The 14541-nt window shown below is 46.1% G+C and overlaps 1 protein-coding gene across 2 annotated transcripts in view; it reads left to right on the forward strand.

Annotated features, from left to right (window-relative positions):
* The window catches only part of LOC136587590 (rhomboid-related protein 3-like), a 42926-nt gene continuing 28385 nt past the window's right edge, over positions 1 to 14541 (forward strand). For both annotated transcript variants that reach the window (XM_066586271.1, XM_066586272.1), the window contains exon 1: positions 1 to 1088. In XM_066586271.1, the coding sequence (XP_066442368.1) occupies positions 129 to 1088 (960 nt within the window). In that variant the 5' untranslated portion in view covers positions 1 to 128. The remainder of the gene's footprint in view (positions 1089 to 14541) is intronic.

Below are 14541 nucleotides of genomic sequence, written 5' to 3' on the forward strand. Positions count from 1 at the left end.
AACAGCAGGGTTCGGAGCAGATGGACGCTGCAGCCTGGGGCTCCTTGCCGTGGATCAGCAGCCCCTCCCGGCAGGACACCCAGCCCTGCTGCTGAAACTTAGCAGAGGAGCAAACCTGTGAGCGGAGGATGAGAGATCAGAAGCACAGGGGGTCCTCAGCAATGGTCAGCACTCCTCAGGTGCAGCAGAACCACGGGGGGACCCCTGCAATGGTCAGCACTCCTCAGGTGCAGCAGAACCACGGGGGGACCCCTGCAGTGGTCAGCACTCCTCAGGTGGAGCAGAACTACGGGGGGACCCCTGCAGTGGTCAGCACTCCTCAGGTGGAGCAGAATGAAAGTAGTCCAACTCCAGGCTGCTCCCCTGCAATGGTCAGCAGTCCTCAGTTGGAGCAGAATCACGGGAAATTCCCCGCAGTGGTCAACAGTGCTGAGGTAGAGCAGGACCGCGGAGCTGCCCAGTGCCCCCCTATAGTGGTCAGCAATCGTCAAGAGAAGGAGGACCGCGGAGCTTCCCAGTGTTCCCCTGCAGTGGTCAGCAATGGTCAAGAGACTGAAGACCGCGGAGCTCCCCAGTGTTCCCCCGCAATGGTCAGCAATCGTCAACAGAAGGAGGACCGCGGAGCTACCCAGTGGACCGTTGCTGCAGTGGTCAGCAACGGTCAAGAGACTGAAGACCGCGGAGCTCCCCAGTGTTCCCCTGCAGTGGTCAGCAATGGTCAAGAGAAGGAAGACCGCGGAGCTCCCCAGTGTTCCCCTGCAGTGGTCAGCAATGGTCAAGAGAAGGAAGACCGCGGAGCTCCCCAGCGTACCCCGGTCAGCAACGGTCAAGAGAAGGAAGACCGCGGAGCTCCCCAATGTTCCCCAGTTAGCAGTGCTCAGGTGAAGGAGGATCGCGCAGCTCCCCAGTTTTCACCTCTGTCGGTCGGTTGCTCCCCTTCAGTGACTGGCAATCTTCAGGAGGAGCAGAACATCAGAGCTTCCCGGTGTTGCCCCGTGTTGGTCGGTTGCTCCCCAGCTGTTGTCAGTTGCTCCCAGGCAGAGCACATAGAAGTTTTGCAGTCTGTGGACGTAACACCTGTGGCTGCTGTAAGTCGCATTTTCTTTCTCATAATAGGATGTTCTTGCTTTAAGGCTAAATTTAGTTGGGGGGATTACCTAATAACTCCCCCTCCCCTGATGAAGAATTAACCATTGTGTGTCTGATCTGTAATTAGGGACCTGATCCTGCAGATTGATGTCTGTTATATGTTCATCATTACCCCTGATCGGACCCTGTATAGTCACATGTGTAATCATAGGGGCAGATGGCACTAGACAAGAAGCTTATGATACCCAAGATGCACCAGCCTTGAGCAAGGAGACCACCCGACACTGAAGCAGACTTCCTATGCATATAGGAAGCTGCAAGGCACTAAAGGAGGCTTCATGTACACACAGAAAAGGAGCATACACTGATAGAGACCGCCACATACTGACAGAGGCTTCATATGCACAGGGAAAGGTCCCCACAACCTCTCACAGGGCACACTTTCTGTTGGTTTAATGTATATGTTGATGCCCCGGGTTGCATGTATTCCAACCGCATCCCGCATGCACCAGACCTCATACCACTCATGTCTCTGACCATTATCCATCATGTCCCAGACCTGTATCCCATAAGTATCAACTCTTATCTGAACTGTATCCATCACGTACCTGTATCCCCATGTGTCTGAGTTGTACCCTACCTGTATCTTCCATGTTTCCCCATGTATCTGTACTGAATTGGACCTGTATTCCACATGTATCAAACCTCCTTCCAACCTGTATTCTGCATGTATCTGACCTGTATCTAACTAGTATTCAACCAATATCCTCCATGAATCTGACCTATATCCCCCATGTGTCTGAGCTGTAACAAGCCTATGGGTGCATTCACACGAGCGTAGGCGTATTTACGTTCGCACGTCCGCAGCGTATAGTCGCCGGAAAGAACGTTTTTCGGCGATCATGACCAGAGCTAGAAAGCGTATTATCGTTTGTTCCTACTTTGCAAACTATCTTTTCGGCCATCGAATATGCGTTGGCTCGTATTTCGGTCGCGTATGTTCCTTTTTTTTTAGGTTGCCATTTCAACGCGCCGTAAAATCGCCCATGCGAACGAATACATTCGAAACCAACGCCTCAGATGGTCACGTATATACGATTGGGCGCAAAAACGCGCCGTTTATGCGCTCGTGTGAACGCACCCTCAATCTGTCACATATTCTAGATGTATCCTCTATATATCTGACTTGAATAAGCCTGTATCCATCATGTATTTTACTTGTACCCCTCCATTTATCCATACTGTACCCATTATGTATCTAAGTTGTATCCCCCATGAACGGGAGTTCTATCTGGCTAGATCCATCTTGTATCCATATATCTTCCGTGTTTAGTTTTTTCTGGTAGATCAGTCGCTGTGTTATTAAAGGGCCACTCCGGTGAAATCCTTTTTTTTTCCATTTATGATGTAGCTATCCCTTTAGTGTATGTATAAGTGAGCTAGTGTTACCTTCGTTACGGTACCTTTACACGGGGCGAGTATTGCCCGAATTATCGCTGGAAACCGCAAATGTAGGCAATAATCGTCCCATGTACATGCAGCTACTGCCAGGTACTGAGTGAGAAATCGCGCACTTGTCAGAGTTGCTTGGTTTCTAGCAGAACTAAAAATCAAGCGACTGTCAGGCCATGCAAACAGGCAGTGGTTCAACTATGAACGACTGACTGCCTGTTTCCAGTGAATGGAGGCAGGCAGCCTGGAATAATCTCCATTCACAGAATGACTATAACGCCTGTATAAAGTGCAGGAGTGATAGTCGGACAGTAGTCCGTGGGTCAGCTGTCAAGCGCTTAGACGCCCCACAGTTGTCCTCTGTAAATGTACTTTTAGTTAGTTCTTTCTATCTAAAACTCCTAGCCTTTTTCTCCTCAGATGGTCATGTGATCTCAATTCTGACCAGCTCAGATCTGCTCAGGGTTATTCTGTCTGAAACTAGTCAACTTCACAGTGTGTGTTATGCTGTTAAATGGAACCTCACACAGACACTCCTATCACAGTTACTAATGATGATCACACAGTTATACTAGAGGAGATCACAGCTCATCCTCCTGATTGTATACTTATGGCCTCTAGCTTATTTAGGTGAATATAGAAGGTAAGGCTAATTAAACTGGTGCTCCAGCAGGCAGAAATGGTATAGCCTTTATCTAATGCTGTGCTGATGCTTTAAGGGATTGATGTGAAAGTGAAACCAAAATCTTTCACAATCAAGATGGTGAGTGATAAGCATTAGACAGGGGGCTCCACTACATGGAAGTAACTGCAGTACACAAAGTAGACTTCCAGAGCAAGATAGAGCCCTCCTGGAGACCTCTAGGTATGAGGGACAGGGATGGAAAAATCTGTTTTTGCCGAAGTGGCTCTTTAATCACGCAGTCACTGTTGAGATTGAGTAGCGGTCATGTAACTTCTGTGCCAGGATAAACCTTTAGATATTGTGGGTATCTGTATAGAGTGATATGTATTAGTAGTAGTAAACCCAGGTGCTGATTGGGATGATAGTTCTGTGTCTCAGTATTGTAGGAAGCCTGAAGGTCAAGATATTGGTGATGATGATGGTGGCATTGGTGGGCAGTAAAGTGTGGGGAGCAGAAAGGGTCACTCATGCTTAAACCTCTGCTTTTCTTCCTTGTCTCCTGCGGGCAGCATTGGGAAGGTATCTTTTTGCAGGTAAGAGGCTCTGTGTGTCCTCTGCCTGTCTGTGTCTCTGTCATTCATATTATACAGTCCTGGACAGAGGGGCTGTTTGCATTGAGGCACGGTTCACACTGCTAATCTTCTTGAGAAGAACAGATTTGTCAGTAACCAGGTTTTCTGTGCCTTCATTTAATCAGCAAAGCACCCATGAAACCAACACTTCCAATCTGATCTCCTAATTGAAATACCTTTTTGCCAATTAACTCTTGGAGACCATTCAGACACCAGTTCTCTTACTTTTCCTCCCCGCAATGTGGTTGTTTCCTCAAAGTACTGAATAAAAAACCATTGCGCGTAAAAGGGGTGCTCAAACTGCTGCGGTGCGTCTGTGGAACCGACTTCTTAGAGATGTCCTCCACACAACTTTCTAACAGTTTATGTGTGTTTAGAAGAGTATCAGCAGTTTAGCTGGGCTGCCAGGTGGTCAACTCTGTAGCTATTATACTATAAGTTTTAGGGAAGAAATGTGTTTCAACCCTCACTGCAGTAAGAAATACAACATATTAATAATATCCAGGCAATTAAGACTATTAATCAGTCATCTCACTATTACTATGGGCTTCGGCCAGAAAGCTTATTGTTAAATGAATTGCAAATAAATCGCATCCAAGGAAAATGCTCCCTTCCTTTTCCTTCTCTTCTTTCCCTTTTTTTTCCCTTCCCTTTCCTTTCCTCACCTTTATTCCTTTCTGTTCCATTTTTCTTTCATTTGTTGCTTCTTTCTTTTCCCTTTTTTCCTTCTTTTCTTTCCTTTTCCCTCTTCCTTCTTTTCTTTCCTTTTCCCCTCTTCCTTCTTTTCTTTTCCCTCTTCCTTCTTTTCTTTTTCCCTCTTCCTTCTTTTCTTTTCCCTCTTCCTTCTTTTCCTTCCTTTTCCCTCCCTCTTCCTTCTTTTCTTTCCTTTTCCCTCTTCCTTCTTTTCTTTTCCCTCTTCCTTCTTTCCTTTTCCCTCTTCCTCCTTTTCTTTCCCTTTTTTACAGGTGCATCCTTCCTTACCTACCACTGTATACGTTCTACTCTTTATGGTCATTCTATTTTAGAGGGCAACTTGTGGAAGTTGGCATACCTCCTCACTGAGAACATGGACTGAACTGATAGTCTAATTGAAGGGGTTTTTATTGGTACCATTTTTGGGTACATATAAGGTATTGTAAAACTTTTATACATTTTTTGGAGGGAATGGAGAGAAAACACATTGATTCTGTCATTGTATTTTTTTTTCACAGAGTTAATCATACGGCATAAATGACATGATGAAAAAAACTTCTGCGGGCTGGTAAACTTACATCAATACCAAAATATTTTTTTAGGTTTTGCCACCCCTCTTTTTTGGGGGGAAATTATTTTTTTTTACAGCGTTGCATTCAAAGTCCCTAAACTTTTTATTTTTTCATGGACGGAGCTCTGTGAGGGATTGTTTTTGTACAATGAGCTGTAGTTTTTGTATATTGTATGTCATATTGAGCGATCATTTGTGCAACTCTTCATCACTGAACAATTGCCAAGTGTAAAAGATCCTTAAAGGGGTTGTCCTGGAACTCAGCAAAATGGCTGCCACCCCTGCAGCCTGTGGAAACCTATCCTAGAATGGTAGAATGTACCTCTAGATCAGAGGCTGCGAAGGGTGGGGCCTAACACCACACTGTTTGATCTTGTCAGGCTTAGAACTCAACTTTACAGGCCCAAACAGTGTTAGACTCCACCCTCTGCAGTCCCACCCCTTCCCGCTATGGTCTAGAGACTAGAGATGATCGGGCATACTCGCTAAGGACAATTACTTGATCGAGCATTGTCCTTAGCGAGTACCTGCCTGCTCAGAAGAAAAGATTCGACTGCCGGGGCGGGTGAGAGGTGAGTTGTGGCAGTGAGATCTCCCCTCCGTTCCCGCCCGCCGCCGGCAGCCGAACCTTTTCTTCCGAGCGGGCAGGTACTCGCTAAGGGCAGTGCTTGATGGACTAATTGCCCTTAGCGAGTATGCTCGCTCATCTTTACTAGAGACGCATTCTTCGGTCCAAAAACAGATTGATTTCCACAGGATGCACAGACAGTGGCCACTTTGTGGAACTCCTGGACAACCCATTTATTCCCTGAAGTCCCAGGGTGTTTTAGTCCTAGAGGAACAGACAGTTCCCCTAGTGTGCCAGTAGTCACTAACAGAACTGATTTGGGTCTGCTATGTAGCTTGCAAGAGAGAAGGCAGAAGTGCTTAAAAACTGCTTCTGATATTGAGTAGACAGTGAATTTGACTGTTTAACCTTGGACTATGGAGGGGTTACCTTGCAGAGTGAAACACCAGAGTTCTCACTACACCAAAATGTCAGTACTTACAATCAAAGAATGTGTTTCAATGTTGCCTCCTCAGGAGAGATTTCTTATGTCATATACTTGAAAAAGTTTAAATAAAGAATAAAAAAAAAAAATGCTTCTGCCTTCTCCTCTGGGTCCTTGGCTGTGACAAACAGCGAAAGGCCCAACTCGCTTCTGCTACATTTCACCATATTTTTTTACCATCGGCTGGGATTAAACCCCAGACCAAGTGTTGTAGATTTACGGTGCTTGTGTTCTGGATTATGGTTTCTCCAGCAGGCTTTTGGGGTATTTTGTCGCTTCCAAATTGAGTATTGTGTGCACACATCGTCGACCAGAATCAGACACAAATGCTTGTCTAAAACCGGGAGAGTCTCTACCCAAATGTGTAGAGTCTCAGGCTTTTATTGTAACACATGACAACCGCCCTTCAATGGGCGTGCAACAGATTACATCAGTAACATATAAGACTCTCATTTGTCGGATCATACAGAATCTCCCACCTCTCTGCCCACCCCCTTCCAAGTCCCGTGTAGTTTGGACTTTTGTCCTAGCTGAAGTCATCTCCGTGTAGTGATGAATCATTGTTTACCTAGCTTCAGGATGAGAGTGGAAGGGGGCCTAGGTAAACACTCAGTATTGAACACAGGATATACATATAACACTATAGCCCTTAACTCTTAGAAACTGGTTGAGCAACTTCTATGTACTTAGAGCAAATACATCACCCATCCATTGGCTAGCAAATACCATGATTAGATTGTGTGTGTCCTTTAGACTCCTCAGAGCTGAAAGTCATTACAACAGCAAAATACATTTGGGTTATATTAATCGATAGACATTTTATAAATAATCATCATGTCTATCACAATCCCCCCTTAAAATGTCTATCCTCTAATTCTCTATCTAATTTTCACAGTTTTCTGCGCATGAGCCTATAACTGGAGCGCGTTGAAGGTTCGTTTTAGGGTCTTCAAGGGGGTGTAGGACTTGTCCACTCCTTCTGGGGATGCATCCAGCAAACTCATGGTGGGGGCGGCTTTTCCAGCATCAGTTTCACAGGTCTCTCTGACACAGGGAATAACACAGCAGACTAGAACAGAAAAGGTAATCAGTTCACATACAACAGCGACGCCCGTCTGTGCCAGGATCCTTTACCACCCGCTCATCCAAGGCGAGTGCTGGTCCCAAAAGTTAGCTCTTTTTAGTTAGTGCGGTCAGCTTCTTAATGACAAGTGCGTCTTTACCCGCGGGTCACGTGTCGTCTAGGATGTAGGTACAACAAGTCTCCCCTATCATCTTACAGACACTCCCCTTTTTAGCTAAAGTCATATCTGAGGTCACTCTATTTTAAAAAAAGTCATAGTCGAAGTAGGTCCTATTGGTCGACTAGTCCCTATAAGGCGTCTCTAGTATAATTTATAAACCACTGCTAATTATAATAAACATAATTAATCCAGTCAACGTTTATTTACCATAATGATCAGGAAAGTGGACTCGAATCTAGTTTTAACTTGGTCTCTAATTTTTAAAACTTGTCAGGTACCCCCCTTGGCTATCCTATGACGTCAATGTACACGTGTAGATCAAAACTACCACCAGGGGTCTCTCTTCTCGCTCTAGCATAATGTTACAATACTAGTAGCGTGCACAGGTACGCACGGCGTGGGACTCCCTAATCTCCACCCACACCAATGTCCCTCCTGGAGATAGTCCTAATGGTGAACACGTCCAAGTCGCCTCACCCTTGCGTCAGGGTTTTCCCACTGCCCGTAAGTCCCTACTCCTAGGAGGGGGGGGATCCCTACCTCACCTCAGAGGGAGGCCATGGATTCCCTGGGCTCATTTCCGGGCATCCATACCCTCTATCTGTACAAGTTAACACCCCACAGGGTGTGCCCTCGCCGGAACCTAAGGTCTTCTGCACTATCCCTAGGCAAATGGGAATTCCACTGACAATCCATCTTAGGAGATCGGGGCAGGCACAGTACTAGTACATTTCTCCTTTTCTTTGGTAGCGTATGTGGTTGGCATTATCGGAACTGGCTCTTCATCTTTTTTAAACAAGGGAAATATTGGTGAGTTCCCCAAAAATCTCCCTCTACCCTGCCTAATTGCCTGGCAGGTGTAGTTTCCAGGGTAGTCAGTAATACTCTCTCCGGTGCAAAACACTTAAGTAGTTATAGAGTATTCCTTCTTCCATTTCTCACGGACAGTGTAATTAGCGGAAATGTTCGTGAAGAGACTAATAAACCACTCTTCAGCATCTACAGGGAGATTTAGGGGGACCATCCCCGAGTGTAATCGGACACTACCGCACACGCAACAGTTAGACTTGTTGCTCCTGTTAGCATTGTACCTCATCAACTCCAACCAGAGATTCTGGTCAGAGTAGCCAGTCGCTACTGTCAAGGTGTCCACAAAAGGTAGGGTCGGCTATGATCATCATGTTCGTCAAGGTCTTTATCTTACGGTGGAGGGGGTTAATTATGGGCACGGGACTAAGTGAAGGCTTCCATTCGGCTGCATCTACCATACCCCTTATTTTAAACTTCCCTAAGGGATCTGTCCTCCCGTACCGGTATGTCCCCAGACTATAAGTCCCTCCGTCCCCCGGGCTTGGATCTCCCATGGTTAGTGTAACAACCGCATTAAAACCAAGCAGCATACTAAGTTCAGCCTTTCAATACCTGCTGTCCTTATTACTCTCAAGGAGGGTTATACGACTAATTAGGGATTTCCCGCTCTTATTTTTCTTATTTAAGGCACTTCGCGGTTTATAGGACTAGTCTATTCCTGTGTTCCATCCCACTAATCCCCAATAACGGCAGTCTTCTCCCCAGACGTTATCAGTGGCGCAAACATATTGTATTCCCCGGGTATATAAGTCATATAACCAGCTGGACTGAGCTAAATCTGGCCTGCGGTGGGATCTTGCGCCTAGACACGGGACCACAGTACAATAGTCGAAGAAATATGCAGCTACTTGAGCATTGGACGAGTTATACTAGAAGGTAACCATACCCCCATATTCTTCCGACTAAGGATTCCAGTTGCCACCCTCCTCTCTCACTAGCCCTAACCAGAGTAATGTCTTTGGCACAACTAAGACTGGTCTCCCGGATCTGAAGCTTTCTTACAGTATGAAGCGTGGATCCATGTAAGTCTTTCGGCTAGTTTCACAGCTGTGGCAGTAGTCAGAAGCACCTGGTAGGGGCCATCAAATCGGGGCTCAGGAGGGTGCTTCCTGAGGAACTTCTTGACGCACACCCAATCCCCAGGCTGCAAGATATGTGTCCCAGTGTCTGCCTTTGAGTCTGGAAGAGAACACCTGTGCATAGGCTTTGGTTAGTTCTTTAACAACGGAAATCACATACTCAGTCAACACATCAGATTGTAATTGTAACCACTGAGGATAGTAAAGACCTAGCCTTGGGGCTAGCCCAAACAATCTCATAGGGAGATAATGTATATTCCCCCCCTGGGTTCATATCTAACACTGTATAAGGCTATTGGATGACAGTCTTTCCAAAGTGGCGTCATTTTTAAGTATCTTAATTTTTGCGTGCCACTACGTCTCTCCACCTTGCCACTACTCTAAAGGTGGTACAGTATGTAAAAGGCCTGGGATACACCCAGAGCAGACATGACATGTTACATTCACCTGCGAAGTTTATACCTCTGTCTGACTCTGAATCACTTCTGGTACCCCATATTCACAGTTTACCTCGTTCATGAGCTTCTTTGCGGTTACCTACTTGTTTGCCTTGGTAACAGGGTCGGCCTCCAACCTGCAAAGACATCAACAACAACAAGCACGTATTCATACTTCCCAACAAGTGGGAGCTGAACGTAGTCAATTTGCAATCCCTGAAATGGGTAGAGTGGTCTAGGCAAGTGTGATGTGGCAAATTTACTTCTGCCCTGACTCACCTATGGCATAGATCATGCTAAACCGGACAAATGATGCAGCAGCTACAGAGAACCCAGAAGTCGCCCAACCTCTTTCAAGCGTCGTCGTCATTACTGCTTTACTAGGTGGGTCTTTCCGTCCATCAGCTGGGCCATCATGGGATACAGGAACTGCGGTGGGCAAGTGCTGTTGACTGGTCACCACACGCTGTCCTGTTTCTGCTGCTCCCATACTAGTCCATTTATTCTTTTCTTCCTTGTTGGCTGGTAACTGTAAAAGTCTTTAGCATATCAAAGTCCAAATTTTTGTCAATGTCCAAAGTTTTTTACCACTGACTCATGCTGTCAGTATCTTTCTTCTTTCTTCCACGGCTTGAGGGCCGCTGCCTTTGCTATGCTGTCAGCGAGGGTGTCGTCTCTCGCCTCTCCAGTGTAGGAATCGGTGCGAACTCTCAACTTTGTCAGGTAGAAGCAGGGCCTCCATGCGACTCTGCACCGCTGCACCATACTCAATTGGTTGTCCTGCTAAGGTAAAAAAACTGTCTGGCCTTCCATATTGGGCTGTAATCATGAGCTATGCCAAATGCATACCAGGAGTCAGTGTAAAGGGTTGCCGTCTTACCTCTCGCCACTCTACTCGCCTCAGTGAGGGCCTTCAATTCCGCTTCTTGTACTGTGACATGCGGAGGCAGAACTTCTGCTTCTAGGACATCTTGTTGTGTGACCACTGCATATCCGATGTGGAGTCATCAATCCTCACCCTAGTACCATCTGCAAAAAGCTCAACATATGCATTATCAACAGGGGTTCTGGTAACTGTTTGCATATCTGCAGTTTCTTACTGAATTAGTACTAAATAATCGTGCTGATGTTCTATTTCACATGGCTTGGAATCTTGTAGCACAAAATCATTTATTTATTTTTTTTCAAACCCAATAGCTGATCTACAACACCTAGATCATCTTTGACCCAGATCACCTATGCCTCCCCCCTTTTGAACCGCAATACTCAATGGAAAAAGAGTCATTGCGTTCAAACTAGTAAACCAAGAGGCACAAAAACAAGCACTTTGTAGGTCAAGGTGACATTGTATGCAGCGAAGTCTGAGCGAAAATCTCCTTAAAAAAATTTTTTTTCTTTTTTTTTCCTTTCAGGTCGCAGTTAGTATTTTTTAACACAAGGGGGCGCCACACAATTCAAATTTTACGTCACCCAGTGTAATAGTATTTCAGGGTATGGCCAGCGTTTAGCTTTTACTCTCCTGTCGGAATATAATTATAGCTTCAGTGTAGACTGACACTAGAATATACAAAAGACTTAGGGCTCATGTCCACGGGCAAAATGTGATTTAAAATCCGCAGCGGATCTCCCGCGCGCGGATCCGCACCCCATAGGGATGAATTGACCACCCGCGGGTAGATAAATACCCGCGGATCGTCAATAAAAGGCATTTAAAAAAAAATGGAGCATGAAAAAATCTGGACCATGCTCCATTTTCATGCGGGTCTCCCGCGGGGACGGCTCCCGCGGGCTTCTATTGAAGCCTATGGAAGCCGTCCGGATCCGCGGGAGACCTAAAATAGGAATTTAAAGCATTTACTCACCCGCAGCGGACCGCGAAGCTCTTCTCTTCCTCACGGCCGCATCTCCCTTGCTTCGGCTCGGCGGATGTGCCTGGCGCATGCGCGCGGCACGTCGACGACGTGCCGGCGACGTGCCGCCGGCGTCAGGAATTCATCCGCCGGCCGAAAATGAAGATCCGGCCGTGAGGAAGAGCAGAGCTTCGCCGCCCGCTACGGAAAGGTAAATGCTTTTAAATTGCTATTTTCAGCGCTCATGTCCGCGGGGCAGGAGGGACCCGCTGCAGATTCTACATGTAGAATCTGCAGCGGATCTGATTTTCCCCGTGGACATGAGGCCTTAAAGAAAAACTAAAGAATACGGATGAATTAACATCCTACTCTGGGCAATTCAGTCCCTCTTTCTTCACATAAAAAGTAAAATTACTTCACCAAATTGCATGAAAAAAGTTTGCTGGGTGACTATAGGGAAATTATTCCATCTGTAGGAGCCTTCCGTAACATCATCTGTCTGAGTATCCATTGGAGAAGCGGGCAGTGGAAAACAGAGCCCCTGGGAACATGAGAGAGCGTCCCCTGTCATGTATTCCCGGTCTCTGCCCCCCATGCATCAACTCCAATCTTCCATACACTATAAACCAGCTTAGTCATCTACTATGTACCAAGCTGTATCTCCACAAAGGTTTGTTTCCCTGAACTTATCACACATCCAAAGTGGCCACATCTTGGAGTGTAACAAAGTCTGGTCAAACAAAACCTTTGTTCAGACAATCATGATGTTAGCACTGGATACAGTGGCATTGGGAAATATAGGCCTCCCAAGTGCAGCAAAATGGCCGCCAGAGGCAGAAAGGGGCGGGGCTACAGATCTCCCAGGTGAGGCAAAATGGCTGCCGGAAGAAGGGATGGGGCCAGGGGCAGCAGCACTCCCAGGTGAGGCAAAATGGCTGCCGGAGGACCGGGCGGGGCCAGGGGCAGCAGCACTCCCAGGTGAGGCAAGATGGCCGCTGGAGGAGAAAGGGGCGGGGCCAGGTCCTGTCCCGGATGGGGAGGGACCGGAAGTAACATCACACACCCTGAAAGTGAGCACATGGGGGGAAGTAACTTCAGGGTGGGGGCAGGCCTCACTACATTTACTGCAGAGTCACACTATGTTGGATTGTAAACATTACAAGCAGGGCCGCCATTACAGGGAGGGGCTGTAGTCAACACAAAGGCATTACATTGTTCATTAGCAATACACATACCCCACTACATGCTTTCCCCTCTTCAATCTCCTAACTACATTATACCTCCTCCTAGCAATCTAAAAACACCTTTGTTTCTGCTAGGCTTCCTGCTCATCTTCTGAAAACTTTCTACAGCCTATCTTATCTGTCCATGACCTGACATTTCTTTCTGCAACTTTTCCTGGTCCTTCTCTTTGTATAACATTTCTACATGTTTAGTAAACTCTGCTGCCTTCAGCAACCAGATCACAAGCTCTATGACCTTTGTCCTTGCTCACTTTGCTCAACTCTATGCTACCTGCTTATTCTATTCTATTCAAAGTTTCTATTCATTCTATTCGAAGACACAGTAGTGTTTCTCTTGTAAAATCTGCTTTCTTCAAATCCTTCCCATATAACCCCTCTTTCCCACTCAGAAAAGACAAAGGAAACAGAAAGGGTTAATTGAAAAAGCTTTCAGTTCACTCTCTTACCAGCACCCCTCCCCCAATAATCAACACTGCACATTCTTTCTATAATAGCAGACAGACGGGATTACTGGAGAATACCCACAACGGCTCAGGGTATATATATATATCCACCTTTATATCAACCCAAGGTATATATCTCATCTACCTTTATATCAACCCAAGGTCTACTAGCAATCCCGAAGAGCACTTCCTGTACACGTCCTAGACAGGACATTTTAGCTATACACAGAGACTGACGATTATTTTCAATGACCAAAACTTCAACAATATTCTGGAGACACCACGGCTATATTCCCGCGTATATACCTTTCCACATATGAGAACATAACACGCTCAATCATAAAACGTAAGTATACGTATCATAAATCTTCCTAACCTCACACTAGTTTTACCTAGGAGCACGTGTCACTGGCGTGTTCCCTCAGACTTAAACAGCCGAGTCCGCCCTCCCGACACATTAACCCTCACAGAATTTATCTCTTGGTCTTGTATACACAATTTTTAACCGTCTCAGACATAATATACACAGCATACAAAATACCCCTAGACAGGTAACGTGGTGATTTTTCGAGTGGACAGACCTGTCTTTCAGTGAAGGTCCAGTCTGGATCAGGAACAGGCAGAAAAGCAGTCAGAACCCAGCTCACATCGGTAGATTTACATAAAGCAATCTTACCGTGTTCTGTAGATTTTCGGGCCCCTGAGTTCTGCGTGCTATCTGCCGGTCTCTGTACGTTCCAGGCTGTAACCTCACAGATCCACTCGCACACCCAGGAACGACACTGTTCTGGATTATGGTTTCTCCAGCAGGCTTTTGGGGTATTTTGTCGCTTCCAAATTGAGTATTGTGTGCACACATCGTCGACCAGAATCAGACACAAATGCTTGTCTAAAACCGGGAGAGTCTCTACCCAAATGTGTAGAGTCTCAGGCTTTTATTGTAACACATGACAACCGCCCTTCAATGGGCGTGCAACAGATTACATCAGTAACATATAAGACTCTCATTTGTCGGATCATACAGAATCTCCCACCTCTCTGCCCACCCCCTTCCAAGTCCCGTGTAGTTTGGACTTTTGTCCTAGCTGAAGTCATCTCCGTGTAGTGATGAATCATTGTTTACCTAGCTTCAGGATGAGAGTGGAAGGGGGCCTAGGTAAACACTCAGTATTGAACACAGGATATACATATAACACTATAGCCCTTAACTCTTAGAAACTGGTTGAGCAACTTCTATGTACTTAGAGCAAATACATCACC

This window comes from Eleutherodactylus coqui, chromosome 13, assembly GCF_035609145.1.
Source record: "Eleutherodactylus coqui strain aEleCoq1 chromosome 13, aEleCoq1.hap1, whole genome shotgun sequence".
NCBI classification, from domain to species: Eukaryota; Metazoa; Chordata; class Amphibia; order Anura; family Eleutherodactylidae; genus Eleutherodactylus; species Eleutherodactylus coqui.